At 45.6% G+C, this 20,574-nt stretch overlaps 1 protein-coding gene across 16 annotated transcripts in view; it reads left to right on the forward strand.

Annotated features, from left to right (window-relative positions):
- EPB41L2 (erythrocyte membrane protein band 4.1 like 2) overlaps positions 1-20,574 on the forward strand; it is a 204,683-nt gene that overhangs the window by 106,419 nt on the left and 77,690 nt on the right. For all 16 annotated transcript variants that reach the window (XM_075339882.1, XM_075339886.1, XM_075339888.1 and 13 more), the window contains exon 5: positions 835-877. In XM_075339882.1, the coding sequence (XP_075195997.1) occupies positions 835-877 (43 nt within the window). The remainder of the gene's footprint in view (positions 1-834; positions 878-20,574) is intronic.

Consider the following 20,574-nt stretch of genomic DNA (forward strand, 5'->3'; position numbering starts at 1 on the left):
AAGGGAATCTGTCAGCAGGTTTTTGCCACCTTATGTGAGAGTATCATAGTGTATGGTGAGAGACCCGTATTCCCTCCATGTTACGGTAATTTTGATAAAATCACTTTTTTGATTAATAGATTATCGCTAGATTACTAGTAAACTTGTTGCCATATTGTCATCAAATATTTGTGAGCTTTGTATAACCCTGCCTTCACCGCTGATTGGCAGCTTTCTGTCTATGCACAGCGTATACAGAAAGCCCTTAGTGTTGTGGGTGGAGTTATTCAGAGCTCAACATCTGAAGAACTGGTAGATGAAATCAACTTTATCAAAACTACAGCAATCAAGTAAGTGATATATAACTGGAAGCAGGGTCTCTGCCCCCATATTATGCTGCTCTCAGATGAGGTAAAAAAAAGTCTGGTGACAGATACCCATTAGATTCCAGCACTATAGCTCATGCCCTGCTAGTTTTCGGTCCCCACTGACCTGGAAGTGAGCAGCCAATTACTCAACTCGGCACTGAGGCCGGTCAATGAAAACTGACATCTCTCAGATGATGCGGATGGCATAGGAGTGTCATCTATTTCTTTTCACTGGCCCATTCAACTCCAATGGGCGAACCCCCCCTCCCCCCCCCCCCGGGACACGTGAACTGTACACCTGAATATACAGCCAGAACACGTACGTCAGAAACTGATGTAGGAATGTGGCGTTGTATTGACTCTTCTGACAGAACGGTATCTCAATCTGCTCTAGACCATGCTGCCTGCCGATCGGACTGCATTTGTGCTCCATTGAAAATGTTTATTTCCCCAGTTAACTTTTTTTTTTTTTCCTTTTTAATTGTAGAACTGGTTGGATCCTGCAAAGGAAATAAAAAGGCAAATAAGAAGTAAGTACTGTACTTCCCTTCTTTTGTATCGGAGTGTCCCTTAAAAGGAACCTGTCACCAGTTTTTCGACATATAAGCTGCGGTCACCACCATTGGGCTGTTATATACGGTATTCTAACATGCTGTGTAAAACATAAAAAACATGTTATAATACTCCCCTAACGGTCACGCTGCAGTGGAGTTGGGCCATATGGGAGTCTCCGTTGTCCGGAGTTGGTGCCTCCTCTTTCGGCCATCTTCGTCCTCCTTCTGAAGGCGGCGTGCATGACGCATCTTACATCATTCACACTCGGTGGTCCCGTGCAGGAGCACTACAATACTTTGATCTACGCCTGCTTGGGGCAGATCAAAGTGCGCCTGCCCAGGACCTCAATGCTGGCGAGTGTGGATGACTTAGACGCGTCATGCACCCTGGCTTCAGAAGAAGGACGAAGATGGCCGAAAGAGGCGGCGCTGGCACCGGAGAAGGGAGATACCCATCTGACTGAAATCCACCGCAGTGACTGTTTAGGTGAGTATTATAAAGTGATTTTTACATTCTACACAGCGGCCTGGGCTCTTATATACAGCATGTTAGAATGCTGTATATAAGAGCCCGCTGGTGGTTCCCTCAGCTTATATGCCGAAAAACCGGTGACCAGTGCCCTTTAAAGCCTGTTTAACTTTTGAGCGCTATTTAAGGCTGGTTTCACACTACGTCTTTTTAACATCCGTTGAAAACGTTTTTTTAGCGGAAGTACGGATCCTGCTTTTACAGCAAATAACGTATGCAAATGCATATGTTATTTTGCAGGATCCTGCACTGGATGTTTAGGGGCGGGCATTGGAGTCATGTGATCGGGAGTGAGGGGAGCTAGACTGGGAGCCGGCTTCTGACAGCTGCAGACGCTGGTAACCAAGGTAAACATCGGCCTTGGATACCCGATATTTATCTTGGTTACGAGTGTCTGCAGCTGCTAGGAGCAGGGCTGCCTGCACGCGTAACCAACGTAAACATCGGGTAACTAAGAGAAGTGGTTACGCGATATTTACCTTGGTTACGAGTGTCCGCAGCTCTCAGGTGGGGGAGAGGGAGGGAGGGAGGAAGGGGGAAAGACAGATAGAGAGAGAGAGGGTGAGGGAGGGAGGAGGAGAGAGAGACAGATCACGCGAGACTGGTTCTGGGCATGCTCAGTACAAAAGCAGGATCCTGTCTATCAGCACGCCAGCGTTCACCTGCGTTCGCGTGCGTTATAGTGCGGATCCGGTGACTTGCAGTATTTTGACGCAGCTCAAAAACGCTACAAGTAGCGTTTTTGAAACATGTTAAAAAACTGCAAGTCACCGGATCCGCACTATAACGCACGCAAACGCAGGTGAACGCAGGTGGACGCGAGTCCATTGCAAATGCATTGAAATGAAAACGCATTTGCACTGGATCCGTACTTCCGCTAAAATAACGTTTTCAACGGATGTTAAAAAGACGTAGTGTGAAACCAGCCTAACAGCAAACATAATCACATAAAGTATTCACAAATCTGCTGGTTATAATACTAAGTGATGTGTGCTTCAAGAAACATTATTCATATTGATTGGTAAAAATATAGCAAAATCGAAAAAAATCTGAGCACCACAGCCGAAAATACACAAAAGAGAAAAAAAGTGTGACTGAGAATATAGAAATGTTAAGAAATCTTGATTTTGCTGATACTGTAAAAAGCTGTTTTTGTTTTTAATATATTTCTACAATATCTAATACAGGAAATCTGTACTTGTGATCAAGCTCTTACACTGCTGTTCTGTGCTTCTGTACATTATGGGAAGGCTTTTTATTTTAAATGTTAGATCAATGGTTCTCGAATAGTATGGCGCCCCCTAGTATTTGAAATGCATCAAGTAGGAAGTTTTAATTGAATAGTTTATAAGATGCACAAATATTTCTTTTGCGTTTCGCTACATAGTGGACAAATCTTCCGCCTGCTAAGTCTACTCCTGTGTGTCACTGGGTATGAGGTTTCCAATATGAGTAAAACATACCGTATTTTTCGGACTATAAGACGCACCGGACTATAAGACGCACCCTGGTTTTAGAGGAGGAAAATAAAATTTTAAGCAAAAAATGTGGTCATGACACACTGTCATGGGGCGAGGATCTGCTGCTGACACTGTTATGGGGGTAATGTCCCCAAATTCTCTACTAAGGTGCCGCATCCTGGTAATGATCCTCCCTGCCTGGTATATACAGTATATGTCCCTCATCCGCTATACACCGTAATCCTGCCATATGGCCGCATCCTGCTATATACTGGCATGTGGCCGCATCCTGCTATATAACCCATCATGGCATATGGCCCCATCCGGCTCATAATATGCCCCCATCCTGCTCATAATATGCCCCCATCCGGCTCATAATATGCCCCCATCCGGCTCATAATATGCCCCCATCCGGCTCATAATATGCCCCCATCCGGCTCATCATATGCCCCCATCCGGCTCATCATATGCCCCCATCCTGCTCATAATATGCCCCCATCCTGCTCATAATATGCCCCCATCCTGCTCATAATATGCCCCCATTCTGCTCATAATATGCCCCCATCCTGCTCATAATATGCCCCCATCCTGCTCATAATATGCCCCCATCCTGCTCATATGCCCCCATCCGGCTCATAATATGCCCCCATCCTGCTCATAATATGCCCCCATCCTGCTCATAATATGCCCCCATCCTGCTCATAATATGCCCCCATCCTGCTCATAATATGCCCCCATCCGGCTCATAATATGCCCCCATCTGGCTCATAATATGCCCCCATCTGGCTCATAATATGCCCCCATCTGGCTCATAATATGCCCCCATCTGGCTCATAATATGCCCCCATCTGGCTCATATGCCCTCATCCTGGTGTATGGCCGCATCCTGTGGCTCATAAAAAAAATAAACGTTCATACTCACCTCACTTTACCTCACTCCCTGCAGCATCGCTCGTCCTTCCGTCTGTGTCAGCGGCAGCGCCGCTGATTGGAGCCGTCCCCATTACCCTGCTGGATCGCGATCATCTCCTGTGTCTGTGCCAGTGTCCCGGCCGCTGCGTGTGGACACGTGCGCACAGCGATGACGTCATCGCTGTGCGGCCGCTAGTCTCCACTCAGCTGCCGGCACAAACACAGGAGATGATCGCGATCCAGCAGGGTAATGGGGACGGCTCCAATCAGCGGCGCTGCCGCTGACACAGACGGAAGGACGAGCGATGCTGCAGGGAACAGTGAGTACTGTACACTCACTGATTCACTGCTCCCCGCGCTGATGATGACGCGCGGGGAGCAGTGAATACAGCCGCACATGATCACTCCAGGCCGTAGTTGCCAGGGGTGATCATGCGAGCCGGCTGTATATCCCCCGCCCATCATCCCGCCCACCTGTCAGCGCCGGCTTAAGCGCTGAGGGATGATGGGCGGGGGATGGGCGTGCATATTAAATGAGCGGGTCCACGTGGTCACGGCAGGCTGCAACAGCCTGCTCGTGCCCCGATGACCCGCTCCACCGCAGTACCCACATTCCCCGCAGCCACATTCAGATCATAAGACGCACCCCCCACTTTCCTCCAACATTTGGGGGGAAAAAAGTGCGTCTTATGGTCCGAAAAATACGGTAACTTTTAAAAAAGAAAAATGTCTAAGAATCCATGTATAGTCCAAAACTGCAGGTATTGCTCCAAGAGGAGACTTTGTCATTGGTCTCACACGTTACTGTAGGGCTGCAAACATTCTTGTAGTTGGATCAATCCAAGCCCATGTCATTGCTTTTATACCACATAGAACCATGAGCCTGGAAAGTGTGCCCCAGATACTGCCGGTGTCTCTAATGTACAATCTACAAGAAAATATATTGACATGCTGTGCTCTTTAGTTTACTGGAAAGCATGTAATGGAGACATGTACTTGTCTATCTCAATGGATGGCTTGGGAGCTGACTGGGCTTTCAACATTACCTAACTCATGGGCAGTAGTGATGAGCGAGCACTATGATGCTCAGTACTCAATAAGAGCAGTTGGATGCTCGGATCGGCGTGGCTCAGGCACCCAAGTATAATTGAAGTCAATGGGGCATTCAAGCATTTTTCCTGAAAATGTTCTGGAAAAATGCTCAAGTCCCTGATTGAGTTCCATTATATTCGGGTACTCGAGTTGCACCCATCCGAGTATCCAATTGCTCTTAATGGGTACCGAGCATGGTGGCGCTCGCTCATCACTAATGGGTAGGCATAATAAAAGATATGACCAGGGAGGTAGGTGGACGACATAAGTACTGCATTTTGCTATAGCCATTGTTCTGTAGACATGACTGTAAGGCTATGTGCCCACGTAACGTATTTGCATGCAGTTACGCTGCGATCTGCACCGCAGTGTAACTGAATGCGTCCTGCGTCCCCAGCACAATCTATGAAGATTGTGCCCCATCTATGCCCACGTGGCGTATTAGAAAGCAGCGCTTCAGCTACTGCCCGAAGCGCTGCGTGCTAAGAAGTGACATGTCGCTTCTTTCGTGCGCTCTGCATGCAGCCCCCGCTCTGTCTATGGGAGGGGCTGCACTCAGAGCGCATGGAATCAGCTTTTTTTTCTTTTTCAGTACGCACTGTTTCTGCAGCGATTTGAAGCGCACGTGTGCTGTTCAAATCGCTGTAGAAATTTCTGCAGGGACAGAACGTAACGTGGGCACATTACTCACACACTTAGACAAGGCCAATAGTCTTGGAAACTCATTATTAATAGCCGTCACCACCAGTGAAATTGTCTGATAACCGTGTGATAGCCTTTGACATTATTGAATGAAAGGCATATTGCATCTACTTCCTGGATAGATCCTGCCTTGTACTGAAGTGACATTTGGCGACTATAATGATGCTGAGGAAGGCGGTTATAGGTTATATCAGACATCCTTCGCCAGCTCTAAATAAATGAAGATGTAAATCTGCCCAAATATGTGAACAAGCAACATCTTTTTCCTGGTTAATCTAGTTTCCACAACTCCATTCACGCTCCACACAAGGCTGGCACTCAGTTTCCCGACTGTACCATAACCCTTATTTTGAGTAGAAACACTGAAGATGAACCCCATTGAATGCCTATAAATATTGGGGTTAGATTACATTGTAATCATGCTAGTAGTGATTATAGGGGTCACTAGTGTTCCTGACTTCTTCTACCTTGAATATGCTTTCTGTATATTTAAATTCCACAAGGAGCATTTCTTAGCCTAGAAGTCTTTTTTTATAAAGGCTTGGCACTCTCCACAAGAAGAAACCCTCCGCCTTGTACCAAGGCCTCTCACTCAGCCAAATCAGACCTCCTGCTTTGCACTGATGAGGGGCAGAGTGCAAATTGAGTGTTTGGCTTTTTATTAAAGGGATATTCCCATCTCTTAGATTCTTTGTCAAGACGTAGTGTAATAAGAATAGGAATATTAGCAAATACCTCCAATTAGAAATGTAGTCTAGTATTCCTGATAAGCTATATCACTTACCTCATGTGCAGACATGTCAGTAGCTTAGGTATCAACTAACTGTCCTTTATATGAGTAGCCATAACCTTGGATACCTAAGCTACTGTAATGCCGTGCCCATGAGGTAAGTGACATAGCTGTTTAGAAGAACTATACTACATTTCTAATTGGAGGTATTTGTTAATAATCTTATTACACCTAATAATACATATTGGGATAGAATTTTAAAGATGGGAATACCCCTTTAACCCCTTCACCCCCAGCCACTAAAACACCCTAATGACCGGGCCATTTTTTTGCAATTCTGACCAGTGTCACTTTGACAGGTTATAACTCTGGAACGCTTCAACGGATCCTGGCGATTCTGAGATTGTTTTCTCGTGACATATTGTACTTCATGTCAGTGGTAAATTTAGGCCGATATTTTTTGCGTTTATTTGTGAAAATTTAGGAAATTTTGCGAAAGTTTTGAAAATTTTCAAACTTTGAAAATTTATGCCCATAAATCTGAGAGTTATGTCACACAAAATAGTTACTAAATAAAATTTCCCACTTGTCTACTTTACATCAGCGCAATTTTCGAAACAAATTAGTTAGAAGGGGTCAAAGTTCATCAGCAATTTCTCATTTTTCCAACAAAATTTGCAAAAGAATTTTTTTTAGGTACCACATTACATTTGAGGTGACTTTGAGAGGCCGAGGTGGCAGAAAATACCCAAAAGTGACCCCATTCTAAAAACTGCACCCCTCACACTGCTCAAAACCACATCCAAGAAGTTTATTAACCCTTTAGGTGCTTCACAGCAACCAAAGTAATGTGGAAGGAAAAAATGAAAATTTTACTTTTTAACACAAAAATGTCACTTTAGCCATAAAATTTTCATTTTCACAAGTGAGAAAAGAGAAAGTGCACCCTACAATTTATTGTGCATTTTCTCCTGCGTACGCGGATACCCCATATGGGGTAAAAATCAATTGTTTGGGTGCACAGCAGAGGTCGAAAGGGAAGGAGCACCATTTGAATTTTTGAACGCAAAATTAGCTGCACTCATTAGCGGACGCTATGTCGGGTTTGAAGACCCCCTGAGGTACCTAAACAATGGAGCTACCCCTCAAGTGACATTATTTTGGAAACGAGAGCCCTCAAATAATTTTTCTAGATGTTTGGTGAGCACTTTGAACACCTGGGGGCTTCACAGAAGTTTATAACGTTGAGCAGTGAAAAGAAAAACTAATTTTTTTTACCACAAAACTGTTGCTTCAACTAGGTAGCTTTTTTATCACAAGGGTATCAGGAAAAAATGCACCATAAAATGTATCGTGCATTTTCTCCTGAGTATGCAGATACCCCATATGTGGTGGAAATCAAATGTTTAGGCACACTGCAGGGCTCGGAAGGCAAGGAGCGCCATTTGAATTTTTGAGTGCAAAATTAGCTGCACTCATTAGCGGACGCCATGTCTGGTTTGAAGACCCCCCTGAGGTACCTAAACAATGGAGCTACCCCACAAGTGACCTCATTTTGGAAACTAGAGCCCTCAAATAATTTTTCTAGATGTTTGGTGTGCACTTTGTACACCTGGGGGCTTCACAGAAGTTTATAACGTTGAGCCGTGAAAAGAAAAAAAAAATTATCACTAAACTGTTGCTTCAACTAGGTAGCTTTTTTTTCACAAGGGTATCAGGAAAAATTGTACTATAAAACGTATTATGCAATTTCTTCTGAGTATGACGATACCTCATATGTGGTGGAAAGTAATTGTTTGGGCGCATGGCGGGGCTCAGAAGAGAAGGCGCACCATTTGACAGCAAAATTGGTTGGAATCATTAGCGGACGCCATGTCACGTTTGGAGACCCCCTATGGTGCCTAAACAGTGGAGCTCCCCCACAAGTGACTCCATTTTGGAAACTAGATCCCTCAAGGAATTTATCTAGATGTTTGGTGAGCCCCTTGCACCCCCAGGGGCTCCACAGAAGTTGATAACGTTGAACCGTGAATTTTTATTTTTTTTTAACCACAAAATTTTTGCATCAACCAGGTAGCTTTTTTTTTTTTTTTTTTTTACAACGGTATCAGGAAAAAATGCACCATTAAAATGTATTGTGCAATTTTTCCTGAGTACGCAGATACCTCATATGTGGTGGAAATAAATTGTTTAGGCGCATGGCGGGGCTCAGAAGAGAAGGAACGCCATTTGACTTTTCAAACGCACAGACGCGGTGCACTGATCGGCCGCTGCAGGACGCACGTTCGGATGAGATAGGAAAAGCGTCGGGGATACGGAAAAAAAAAGTCACGCCAAAAATTGAGCAGGGATGCAGATCCGTTATATGCATCCCTGATCAGCGCTTGGTGGGATGCACGGATGGATGCGATACAAAAAGCGTTGCGGATACGGAAAAAAGTCACGCCAAAAATTGAGCAGGGATGCTGATCCGTTATGTGCATCCCTGATCAGTGCTCGGCGGGACGCACGGACAGATGCGATACAAAACGCGTTGGGATACGGAAAAAAAAAGTCACGCCAAAAATTGACCACGGGACGCACGGACAGATGAGGTGTAAAATTGGACAGATTACAGGAAAAAAAAAAAAAAAGTTTTATACTCACAGTACCCAGAGGATTAGCAGGAGGATCACTTACCAGAAGAACTGCAGGAGGAACAGAAGGCAAGCGAGAGACAGCTGTACAGGAGCCGCAGGCAGGACGTTGGACAGATCAGCAGAAGACCCAGCGATAGAGGCAGATCTGATCGGGCCAGTGAAGACCCCGTACGACCCGGTGAAGGCAGGTAAGAGGACGTCGAGGGGAGGGGGTGAGCAGACGTGGGGGCGGGAGAGCAGAGGGGGATACTGGAGAAGCAAAGAAGGAAGCAGAATAGAGATGACAGAGGAGGCAGGCAGACCGCAGGGGGAGCAGATCGGGATGTCGGGGGGCAGATCGGGGCGTGCGGGGGGCAGATCGCGGGGGGCACGGGCAGGGGCCATGGCGGGAGCGCGCAGGGGCCATCGCGTGAGCGCCCACGGGCTGCAAGGGGAGCGGAATACTCACGTGGAGCAGGAGCAGAAGCGGTGACATCAGCGGCGGCAGCAGCGGTGGCGTGGTACCACAAGTACCAGCCAGTGCACGCTGCAGACATGCTGGGGGAGGGCTCCCCAGAGCAGCACAGGCCTAGGGAGGGCGGCCACCTGCAGATCAGACCGGCCCACTGCACACTGATTGGAGCGATTGCACGTCATAGCACGATCGCTCCAATCAGTGCTGCAGGGGCTGGGGGCGACATGTTTGAGGTCCACCTATGATCTGCTGCAGCTGCTACAGCATCTCATAGCAGGATCTCATAGTATCGCACTAATTCAGGCATTATTTTTGCCGAAATCGGTGCGAACGATGTGGTTGGCGGTTCAGATTTGAACAGGCAATTACATCGATTGTCTATGGGGGGTGGCGATGCCATCCCCCCTGGGGTCAAGCAAAGGTCCCCTGCTGTAAGAAACAGCAGGGGACATCATTTGAAAGCCGTTGCTATGGCCATGGCAATCAAATGAACTTTAGGCAGTAAAATTACGTCCCTGGTCGTTAAGTCACGTTAAAATAGGACGTAATTTTACTGCCCGCGGCCGTGAAGGGGTTAAGTGATGTGGTAAGGTTCATTAAATGGTCATTATTGCCTTTTAGAATTCGTTCCCCCAATAGGTGATGCTAGTGTTTTGGTCCTCTCTGAAGAGGTTATTTCCATATTAAATCTCATAGTGTAGCATTACATGCCCCATATCCTTGTCTTGGCAGTCTCCACATGAGGGACATCTTCCAGACTTCTCCATATCCTTGGCTTGGCAGTCTCCACATGAGGGACATCTTCCAGACTTCTCCATATCCTTGGCTTGGCAGTCTCCACATGAGGGACATCTTCCAGACTTCTCCATATCCTTAGCTTGGCAGTCTCCACATGAGGGACATCTTCCAGACTTAGTAGTCTCTTCTGCTTATATGCAGTGATGTCCTATTTTGTAGCATTGTAGTCTTGCCTCACTGGAATCCTCAGTTTAGACCCAACCGAATGGCACCATCTGGAGGAGTTTGTAGGTGGTACTAGAGTACCAGTCTGCTTCTTTTTTTTTTTTTTTTCCCCCCTCTAAAAAGGATATTTGTATATTTAAATTCCAAGGCCAATTAGATTGTGAGCTCACTATGCTAACTTGACACTCTCCAAAAGGAGAAACTTTACCTCTTAGGCTAAGTTCACACACTGCGTTTTTTTTACGCTGCGTTTTTGTGCGTTTTTGCGGCAAAAAACGCGCAAAACCGCACCCGCGGCAAAAAAGAGGCAAAAACGCATGAGTTTCTACCGCGTTTCGGTGCATTTTTTGCTGCGTTTTGCTGCGTTTTTGGTCACTGTGTTTTATGCGTTTTTTTTATCAGTGAACAATGCCATTAAAGATTGTTGAAAAAAGAAAAAAGGTCTGATGTCATTTCCTTCTTCAATATGTTCTTCATTCTCCACTAGTGTATGCAGGAGAGCAGACCGCTGCAGAACTACAAGGCTTAGCATGCTCCATCCAGGACTATATGCTGGAGGGGAGAGGCAGGGCGAGCAGAACTACTAGGCTCAGCATACTCTATCCACTAGTGGATGCAGGAGAGCAGACAGCAGCTGCAGAACTACAAGGCTCAGCATCCTCCATCCAATAGTGGATGCAGGAGAGCAGACAGCAGCTGCAGAACTATAATGCTCAGCATCCTCCATCCAGGACTGTATGCAGGATTTCTTTGCCCCCCCCTCCCAAAAAATGACGTGAGCTCTACCATATTTTTGTGTGCTAGCCGGGTGCAGCAGGCAGGTACCCCCAGCTGCCTATGTGTACCCGGCTGGGAACCAAAAATATAGGGAAGCCCTTCTCTTTTTTTTTTTTTTTTTTTTTAATTATATCATGAACTTCATGAAATAATTAAAAAAAAAAATGACGTGGGCTTCGCCCAATTTTTGAGTCCAGCCAGGTACAACTAGGCAGCTGAGGATTGGAATCCGCAATGCAGGGTGCCAAAGCTTTCTGGGCACCCCCGCTGCGAATTGCAGTCCACAGCCACCCCAGAAAATGGCGCTTTCATAGAAGCGCCATTTTCTGGTGCTGTATCCAACTCTTCCAGCTGCCCTGGTGACGGGTGGCTCGCTGGGTAATAATGGGGTTAGGGCTAGCTGTGTATTATCAGCTGGCCCTAAGCCCGAAATTCGTGGTGTCACGCCAATATTAGACATGGCCACCATGAATTTCTAGTAAAGATGAAAAAAAAACACAAAAAAATTACAAAAAAATATTTTTATTAGAAATAAAACAACACAATTAGTGACTCCATCTTTATTGAAATAAAGAACCCCCCTCCGCAGTAATTCTGGGTCAAGGGTCCCGCGCCGTCCAATCCGGATCCAATATCATCTGATCGGTTTGCTGGAAGGCAGTAATCTCCAGTAATGCCAGGCCTGGATTCAGGTACCTGCACTGCACTCCGGAGCTCTCACCTGAGCTCTGGAGTGCAGCTGAGACTGTACAGCGAGCGCCGAGTGACTGATTCCCCGGAACGTGCGGTTCAGGTCATGACAGCTGCAGACATCTCGGGCTAATCTCCGTGCTCTCACCTGAACTCCGGAGATCACCCCGGCCTGTCTGCAGCTGTCATTAACTGACTGCAAGCGCCGGGGAATCAGTCACTCGGCGCTCGCTCACTGTACAGTCTTTAAAAAAAAAAAAAAACTGCACAGGTCCGGGCTGACTACCGTCCCACTGCAGGAGCTACCGGTAATCAGTGATGAAGTCTCCTGACGGCATCAGCTGATAGCCGGCTGGGCGGTAAAATACGGCGTCACCGCGAGACTTACGATCAGCTGACCGCATCAGGTGATCACCGCCAGGTCCTGCAGCTATCGTACGTGCCTGGGAGCCGGCCCATCCGGAGGGGGGGTGACGGTACCGGGAGAGGAGCTGGAAGCGGACATGGCACCGGGAGTCTGCAGACAGGTGAGTATGAGATTTTTCTACTGTTCACTTTTGATTTAGCAGCCGCTTCCACCTCCCGCACGGGAGCGGACATGGCGCTGCACGGGAGCGGACATGGCACCGCACGGGAAATGGAAGCAGCGGTGGCTTTACCGGGAGGATTCACGCTTCTGTGCTTACTGACAGAAGGAATCCTCTTCCTGTATATCTCACTTTACTACCCACCCCTTGCGTTTATAGCTGCGTTTTTAGTCATCGGAATTTGCACTAAAAGACAGCTATATTTGCAATTTGCGGTTTTCATTGCGTTTTTGAACATCTCATTGAACTCAATGGGTGGAAAACGCAGTGAAAAACGCAAAAATAATTGACATGCTGCAGTTTTGTGGTGCCCACAAAAATGCAGCTAAAAAAAACGATGTGTGCAAACAGCAAAAATGAAAACTCATAGACTTTGCTGGGGAAGCAAATTCATGCAGTTTTCTGAGCAAAAAAAACGCATCCGAAAAACGCACAAAAACGCACTTTGTGAACTTACCCTTACACTTTCCATGTAGCCAAATCTGTTCTCCTTCTTTGCTCTGATTAAGGGACAAACACCTCAAAACAAGTGTCTACAAATGGAGTTTCTGGTTTGGCCACTTATCCTAAATCATGTGGCTAGTCCTTTGAAAGGGTCAATATTAACTATTAGGTTAGGCTGCTTTCACACTACTTTTTTTAACATGCGTCATGAACGTTTTTTTGCTGCAAAAGTGGATCCTGCTTTTACAGCAAAAAAACGCATGCAAACGCATGTGTTATTTTGCAGGATCCTGTCACTTTTAAGTTTATGTGCGGGCATTGGAGTCATGTGATCGGGAGTGAGGGGAACTGAACGTGAAAGACTGGGAGCCGATATCTGACAGCTGTGGAGGCTGTAAACAACTTGCTTGGATACCCGATATTTACATTGGTTACGAGCGTCTGCAGCTGCTAGGAGCCGGCTGCCTGCTCCCTGCACACATAACCAAGATAATCATCGGGTAACTAAGACCGCGGTTACCCGATGTTTACCTTTGTTACGAGCGTCCTCCGCTCTCAGGAGGGGAAGAGTGGGGAGAGAGGGAGGGGGAGAGAGGGACTGAGCACGCGAGGCTGGTTTCTGTGCATGCTCAGTAGAGCAAGCAGGATCCTGTCTATCAGCATGCCAGCGTTCACATGCGTTTGCATGCGGTTTAGTCAGGATCCAGCAATTTGCAGTATTTGGACGCAGCTCAAAAACGCTACAAGTAGCGTTTTTGAAAAAGTAAAACAGTATAGGGTAATGTTGGTAAATGCGCTGAGTATTTGACCATTTCACTAATGAAAATCTAAAGAGGTTGGGTAAAATGTTGGGTAAAAGTTTTGTAGCCCATTCTTGAAGTGATGAGCTGTCCTATTCCTATATGACCTCGGAGATCCTACTGCTATGCACCGGAGGCTTCCATCTTCTGTGCTCCTCACAGATCTGGAACCGATCCACGGTCCGTACAGAGAGCCTTGCAGATGATGATGACCTCTACATAGTTTTGAGTTCTGTCATCCCGACACTGTGGAAGAATGGGGTCTCGTGTTGCAGGGCATAAAAATACTCTTCTGGGATCATTTGGTGTAGAAAGAAGGTCCTTTTGTTTTTGATACTTTCTAGTATCTGGCTTTCACAAAGCTTTGTTCATACCGTCCTATGCGGATTACATGCGGTTTTAATGCGTTTCCTCTGCAGAAATGTGCTACTGGCGTGTATCCATTTGTACCGGCAGATTTTCTGCAGCTAATGCAATTCTAAGGGGAAAATACAAGCACAAATTGACATACTCCCAAAAGAAATGAACATGTTGCGCTGAGCAATAAAGAAGCCCAGTGGGCAGGAGAGTCATTGTGGGAACACATACTGCACTCACCAGATTGCATATGTATTGTATCCATTTGATTGGCTCATGCTAAATATGCAGCTTTGAAAGGGAAGTAAAAAAAAAATAAATAAAAGCTTATTCTAAAACTGCGGCCGCTCAACTGTGTCTCTCCACCCAATTTTTTAATTCATGCCACATTTTTTTTTGGCTGTTCTCTGTCATGTTTCTTTCATTCCCGCCCTTTGTGCACACACAGACATAGCGGTGGAATGCGGCCAGATTCACATACCCTCATCTGGAAGAAATATGGGAGCAGACCTCCTATCTGTAATGTCGAGCTGCGTGTGTGTTGTTTTATCTCCAGCAAACCTATGTGCATACACAAGCTCACTGTGGAAGTATTATTCCTCCCATAAAGATTTATGTATTCTAGATTACATACTTAGCTGGAAAACACAAGCTGTCCTCTGGAATATGGCGTCCGTCACAGCTGCTGTCTATATCTGCCGCATAACTTCATGTAAATTCTGTAATCAGTCATACGCGGCCTATGTGCATTCCTCATATGGTGCCGGAGTGGCTGCACTTTCCTGTGCCGTGCTTTCTTTTCCATGTTTTTTTTCATACACTGAATTTTTTTCCCAAGCTGGGGCTATGATGGCATCATTTGGGAATTTTGGCTGTGTCCACTTTAGTTCATGTTGTATAGACTCTGAAATGATTCTTCTGATTGGATGATCTGTAATGTCATGAAAAGAGCAGAGATGGCCATTAGCAGAATCATTTGGCAGGATATTTTGTGTTCCTTCTTATTGGGGGGGAGGGGGAATATAATCCCTAACATGCACTACTACCCTTTTTAGAGACTACAATTTACCGAGTAAAACAGACTTTAAATGTTTTTTCATATACTGTAATTAAAAGTCCAGAGGATAAGTATCAACTCTATGGGGGTGTGACTGCTAAGACCAGCACAGACCCCCAAAATGGGTCTATTGACACGTCACATTGGGTTGAAGCCTCTCAAATCCATTGGGACATATTAGAGCAAAGTTTCTCAAATTCATTTCTAATTGCCCCAACAAATCCTATTTTCATAACTTCCTTAGTATTGTACCTGTGAGATAACCTGGGGAAATTGATGCCTCAATGATAATTCAATACTAAGAACATTTTTGGAAGCCTGCTTTGTTTGGGCGCCGTGAAGACTGCATTTGGGAAACCTTTTATAATTGGAACATTTTGTTCAGCATGTATCACACTAGCAGCATGATTTTAGACACATATGTTACACTCCGAAATTCTGCATAAAACAGAAGCCGCCAGGATCAAGCTGCATAGGTTTCTCTCAAGAACATTTGCACTCTGAAATGCTAAAGCATGCAAACCTTGAATGCAAGAATATAGATATGCTTTACTGCGTAAGGAAATATTTTTGTTATTATATGTCATGTTCCGTTTTGCACCTGATCAGACTACATTTTGGGAGTGCTGACAGTCTTCTTGTCTATACATGTATGCACTATATGGAGATAAGGTATGCACACCAGTGACTATGCAAGGGGAATACATGAAATAGCAGAAACTGCTGTGTGAATACTGACATGAAAAATTCAATAGCTATTTGTAAGAATGAAATGTGAAAAATGGAACCTGCATTACTGCCATGAATATATGAATCAAGAGAAATTTAGCTATTGAATTGATCAATGCAATAGAGCCCCAACACTACGCCAAAGTATTTCTCTACGTTGGGGTCCCTAGCTTGTGTGTGTCCTCTCATGCAGTTAAAAAACTTACCGTGTATGGGAAGCTGAGACCCAGGCTATTTATGCGTATGATATGGATTGGCAATAGGTGTGAGTGGGGTGGGTTCACAAACGAAAAACTACTAACAAATAAGGAATAACACAGCAGTTTCTGCTATTTCATGTATTCCCCTTGCATAGTCACTGGTGTGCATACCTTATTTCCATATAGTGATGGTTTTTTAGGTTTTTGCACCCAGTTCAGACATAGAATGGAGTTCCAAACGTTATTCCTTATTTGTTATACATGTATGCAGGCGGAAATCTGTGAGTGAGTCATTGGCAGCAGCCTGGAAGAAGCTACTGGGAGCCACCTGACTAGTCTCCAATGTGGCTTGGTCCCCAGCAGCTTTAAATCATGCTGCCATGTCTTGTACATGCTACCAGTGGGTAGGGCATATGTTTCAGCTGTCAGGTTCCTTTCAAAGCATTGATGTAGTTGATGACCTTAAAGACTAACAGTTTAAGGCCTCTTTCACACGTCTGTGAAAATCACGCACGTTTTTCACGGACATGTCAAAGGTGCGTTTTGCCTTTTGTGTGCCATGTTTATGGTACACGTGTTCTCCGTGTGTTATCCATGATAACACACGGAGAACGTGAACTTTCTGCTCACCTATCCCTGGCTTCGCTGTCCGTGGTGCTGATCTTTGGTCTCCCGTCCTGCCGACTCCCCGCTGCTGCTACTTCCAGCCTGCAGTGAAGTGAATATGCAATGAGCATAATGAGCGGGGGTCGGAAGCAAATAACAGCAGCGGCAGAGACAGCAGGGCTGGAGAAGGTGAGTAAAGTTTTGTTAATTTTTTTCCCCGACACATGTGTTTTCTCCGGTGCGTGTCACACGAAACACCTCCGTGTGGTCCGTTTGCGTTCCGTGTGACACCTGTGATGCCGGAGAAAACGGACATGTCTGTGTGGAGCACTCAGGCACACGTAACGTATGCTCCACACGTACACGCTGTCCATGGCAGAACACGCACGTGAGCGCAGACCCATTGATTGATTTTTAATTGGTGTACGTGTGCCCGTGTCTCTGTTACATGAGGAAATGGACCAAACACGTACCGGAGACACGGACATGTGAAAGAGGCTTAACTTGGCATGCCAGATTCTTTGCACAATGGACAACACTGGGACCTGATTGGCCCTTTTGACTCATGAGGTGTTGGATTCTGACTAGTGTTGAGCGGACCCGGATCGGCAAAATCCGGATCCGCACGGTTTGAACGGGTGCACGATCTGGATCCGTTTTTTTTTTTTTTTTCTCAATCTTACTCACTCTCTCGTCCCCGGATTCCACTCCCCATTGACATATATGGGGCCGAACTCCGGATCGGATCCGGACTTCTTTCTCAACCCGCAGGGTAGCCGACGGACCAGGATTTTTCACTATCCGCTCAACTCTAATTCTGACATTTTGATAGTAAAGATATAAAAATATGCAGATCTAAGGGGGTGGTGATCAGAAGATTTACTCCGTTAACATCTTACAGTACTTGCAAGTAAATACTGCCATCTGCTGGTTGGACTGGACAGGCAGGGACTGAAAAAGTGAGAGCGTGTTTCCTTGAGTGAAGAGTTTGAAGGGGACGTCTTGTCTGGTGACAGCTATGGTACAGTTGTTAAATATAAAAGGCCTAGATCACAAAGGAGAGTAGGAATTGGTGCCAAGACTTGAGAAGAAGCAGATGTGTGCGTAGCGTAGCTGGCCAGTTGTCATAAATGCAGTAGTAGTACCTGAGTGATGTGATCCCAGAGAAGACCAGACTTTAAGGCTTAAGCACCAAGAAACAGACTTTGCAGGTTAAGCACTGAAGGCCAAGCACCGAAAACCAGACTTCACAGGTCAAGGACTGAAAACTAAATGCTGATTTAATGAATGCTGAAAATAGAGGTTCCGACTGAGCGGGGTCAGTGCTTCTAGTTGAGATGTGTAAAACTAACTGAGGAAAGTTACTAACCTGGAATTGCACTTGTTGCTTAGTGAATTGTACTGCAGCTCTGTTACTCAGTGCATTGATTTTTTTATTTTTTTTATTTATATATTAATTATTTCTTGTTATACACTATCATACAGTTAAAGGGAAGGGGTGATCTCGGAATAAAGATAACATTCGATAATACCTATTGGTGTTTAATAACTATGTATAATATCACATTTACACTTTGTAAATTACTGTCTGCCCCTTAATAGTAATCAGTATTGTTTCTGCATTATCCCTTATGACTGCTCTTTATTTCTGTAAAATACAGATTGTGAGTCATCACTGAGTTGCCTTTACTGTACCGTTGCATTCCTTGATCTTATTTTACATTTAGCATAGTCGACAGGATGCAACATTCTAATGCAGAAATGGCAGCCCAGTCAGTGACCGAGTCCACTAGGGGCTATGCTTAGCAACCTACCAATTTTTAGAAGGGACAGTTTGTTGCTATGGGACTGGGTAGAATGACTGAAAAGCATGTTATGTATTCAACCACTGACACCTGCCTGACAGGTGGAGATAGCCCTACTGACCTTAGACGGAGAGGCCCGATAGAGGATTTTGTTGCAACAACCACGAGACAGCTGTAAAGTAGATAAAGTAATTAGAATCCTATAGGAGATGCATGGTGGCACTACTGATTTGGGCAATTTGCGCATTCTCTTATTCCTTCTTGTTCAGAGGGAAGGAGAACTGGTGGCCCAGTACATGAATGCTGGAGGTAACAGCCCACATCACTAAGAAGACTGGTAAAGAGGATCTTGGATTGGAACCTCTAGACCAGAGGTTCCCAACTCCAGTCCTCATGGCACACCAACAGTGCATGTTTTCAGGATTTCTTTAGCATTGCATGGGTGTTGGATTCAGCACCTTTGCAGGTGATTAAATTATCACCTGTGCAATACTAAGGAAATCCTGAAAACATGCACTGTTGGTGTGCCTTGAAGACTGGAGTTGGGAACCTCTGCTCTAGACTTTGGCTTAAGGCAGTGTTCCCCTACTCCAGTCCTCAAGAGCCATCAACAGTGCATGTTTTCAGGTTTTTATTTTAGTATTGCACAGGTAATAATTGAAACACCTGCACAGGTGATGATTCCAACACCTGTGCAATACTAAGAAAATCCTGAACTATTGGATCTTGAGGACTACCATTGGGAAACACTGGTTTACGAGATCCTTAATTGAGACATGCTCTGAAGGAATGTTTATGTTGTAATCCCAAAATGAGCTTTCTGGAGATTGGAATGGAAGCATCTGAAAGCGAGAGGCACCAGCTATAATGGTGGTGGCCAGGAGCCAAAGTAACTTCTTCAGAGTTGCCGAATGTTGAGCTAGACTGGGCTGGGGAATTCCGGCAGGAAATGTGAGAAATTAGGGGGGAATTACACAGCATTAGGAGAACCCCTGCAAATGTCACAGAGCTAAATGACACACCCCAGTATAAAGAGAGAACCAAATGACAGTTCCCCCATCCAGAGACCAGCAGTAGCAGCCTCTTCGAACACCCAGAGAATGTAGATTCGACTGTTGGACTAGTGGAGTAAGAGGACACATGTCCAGGAATTGCCTGATTCGAGTAAAACGACAGCATGGGTGGCCGTTAAACTAACGCACCCCACAGTTGAGGAGCACATTGTGAGGCTCCATACTCCTAGTGTGGGGTATGAAGACTTAGTTTCTGAGAAACTCATGCCGTGGGCCAAACTTGATGGATGATGAATTTGCTGTTTCATATACACAGGGTCTCAGGTGACCACCATGCTCGAAGAAGAGTTTCAACAGCTTTTCTCGGACATTGCTTGCTCCAGAAAAGGACCGATTATATGACTGATGGCTGTCAATCTGTTGCACATTCCCAAAGCAGGAGTGCTGTCTATGGGAAGAATCTTTTGAATAAGGGGATTGTGCTACTGAAAGGACCCATCGAAGGTGGACCCATCGTGACTCTGGGGTTGAATGTTCTGAAATAAGTGGGACAGTTTGTCTGACAGTCAACGAGGAAGTGGCTGGACCCCGTGACTCAACATCAGCCAAGTAAAAAAAAAATATTACAACAGCTCCCCTGGGTTAGTTTAATCCGAAAGCTTCCTGCTGCAACATTTAGGGGAGGTAGTGGTGCCCCCCAACTTCTTTGACTGCCACTGGGACAGACAGCGCACACTATGCCGGTCCGAGCCCAGGTGCCAATAGGAGTGGAGGTGTAGTTCGAACCCACAGAAGGGAGAAATGGTGCAAGTAATATTTGTTGCCGGCACTCTGGTGACCGTGCGTCAGGGACGTGTGCTGGTCAGGTGCATTAACCTGAATGAGACGAGTCTACAGGTGATTGCTAAGAGGGAAGTGGGCCGAGCTTACGTGATGCCTGAAGATCTCACACTGTCCTACACTATAAAACAGATTCCTGTGAAAGGGGACCCATGGACCTTGTCTCTAAATCAAGAGAAGAAGAAAAGAAGGGCAAAGTAAGAGACTGCAGTGACATTTTGGAATAAATAGAAACAGATTTGACAGACTTTTTTCTCCTACAAGTTAGACATGTGCAAGAGCTGTGA

This window comes from Anomaloglossus baeobatrachus, chromosome 3, assembly GCF_048569485.1.
Source record: "Anomaloglossus baeobatrachus isolate aAnoBae1 chromosome 3, aAnoBae1.hap1, whole genome shotgun sequence".
In the NCBI taxonomy this organism is placed as follows: Eukaryota; Metazoa; Chordata; class Amphibia; order Anura; family Aromobatidae; genus Anomaloglossus; species Anomaloglossus baeobatrachus.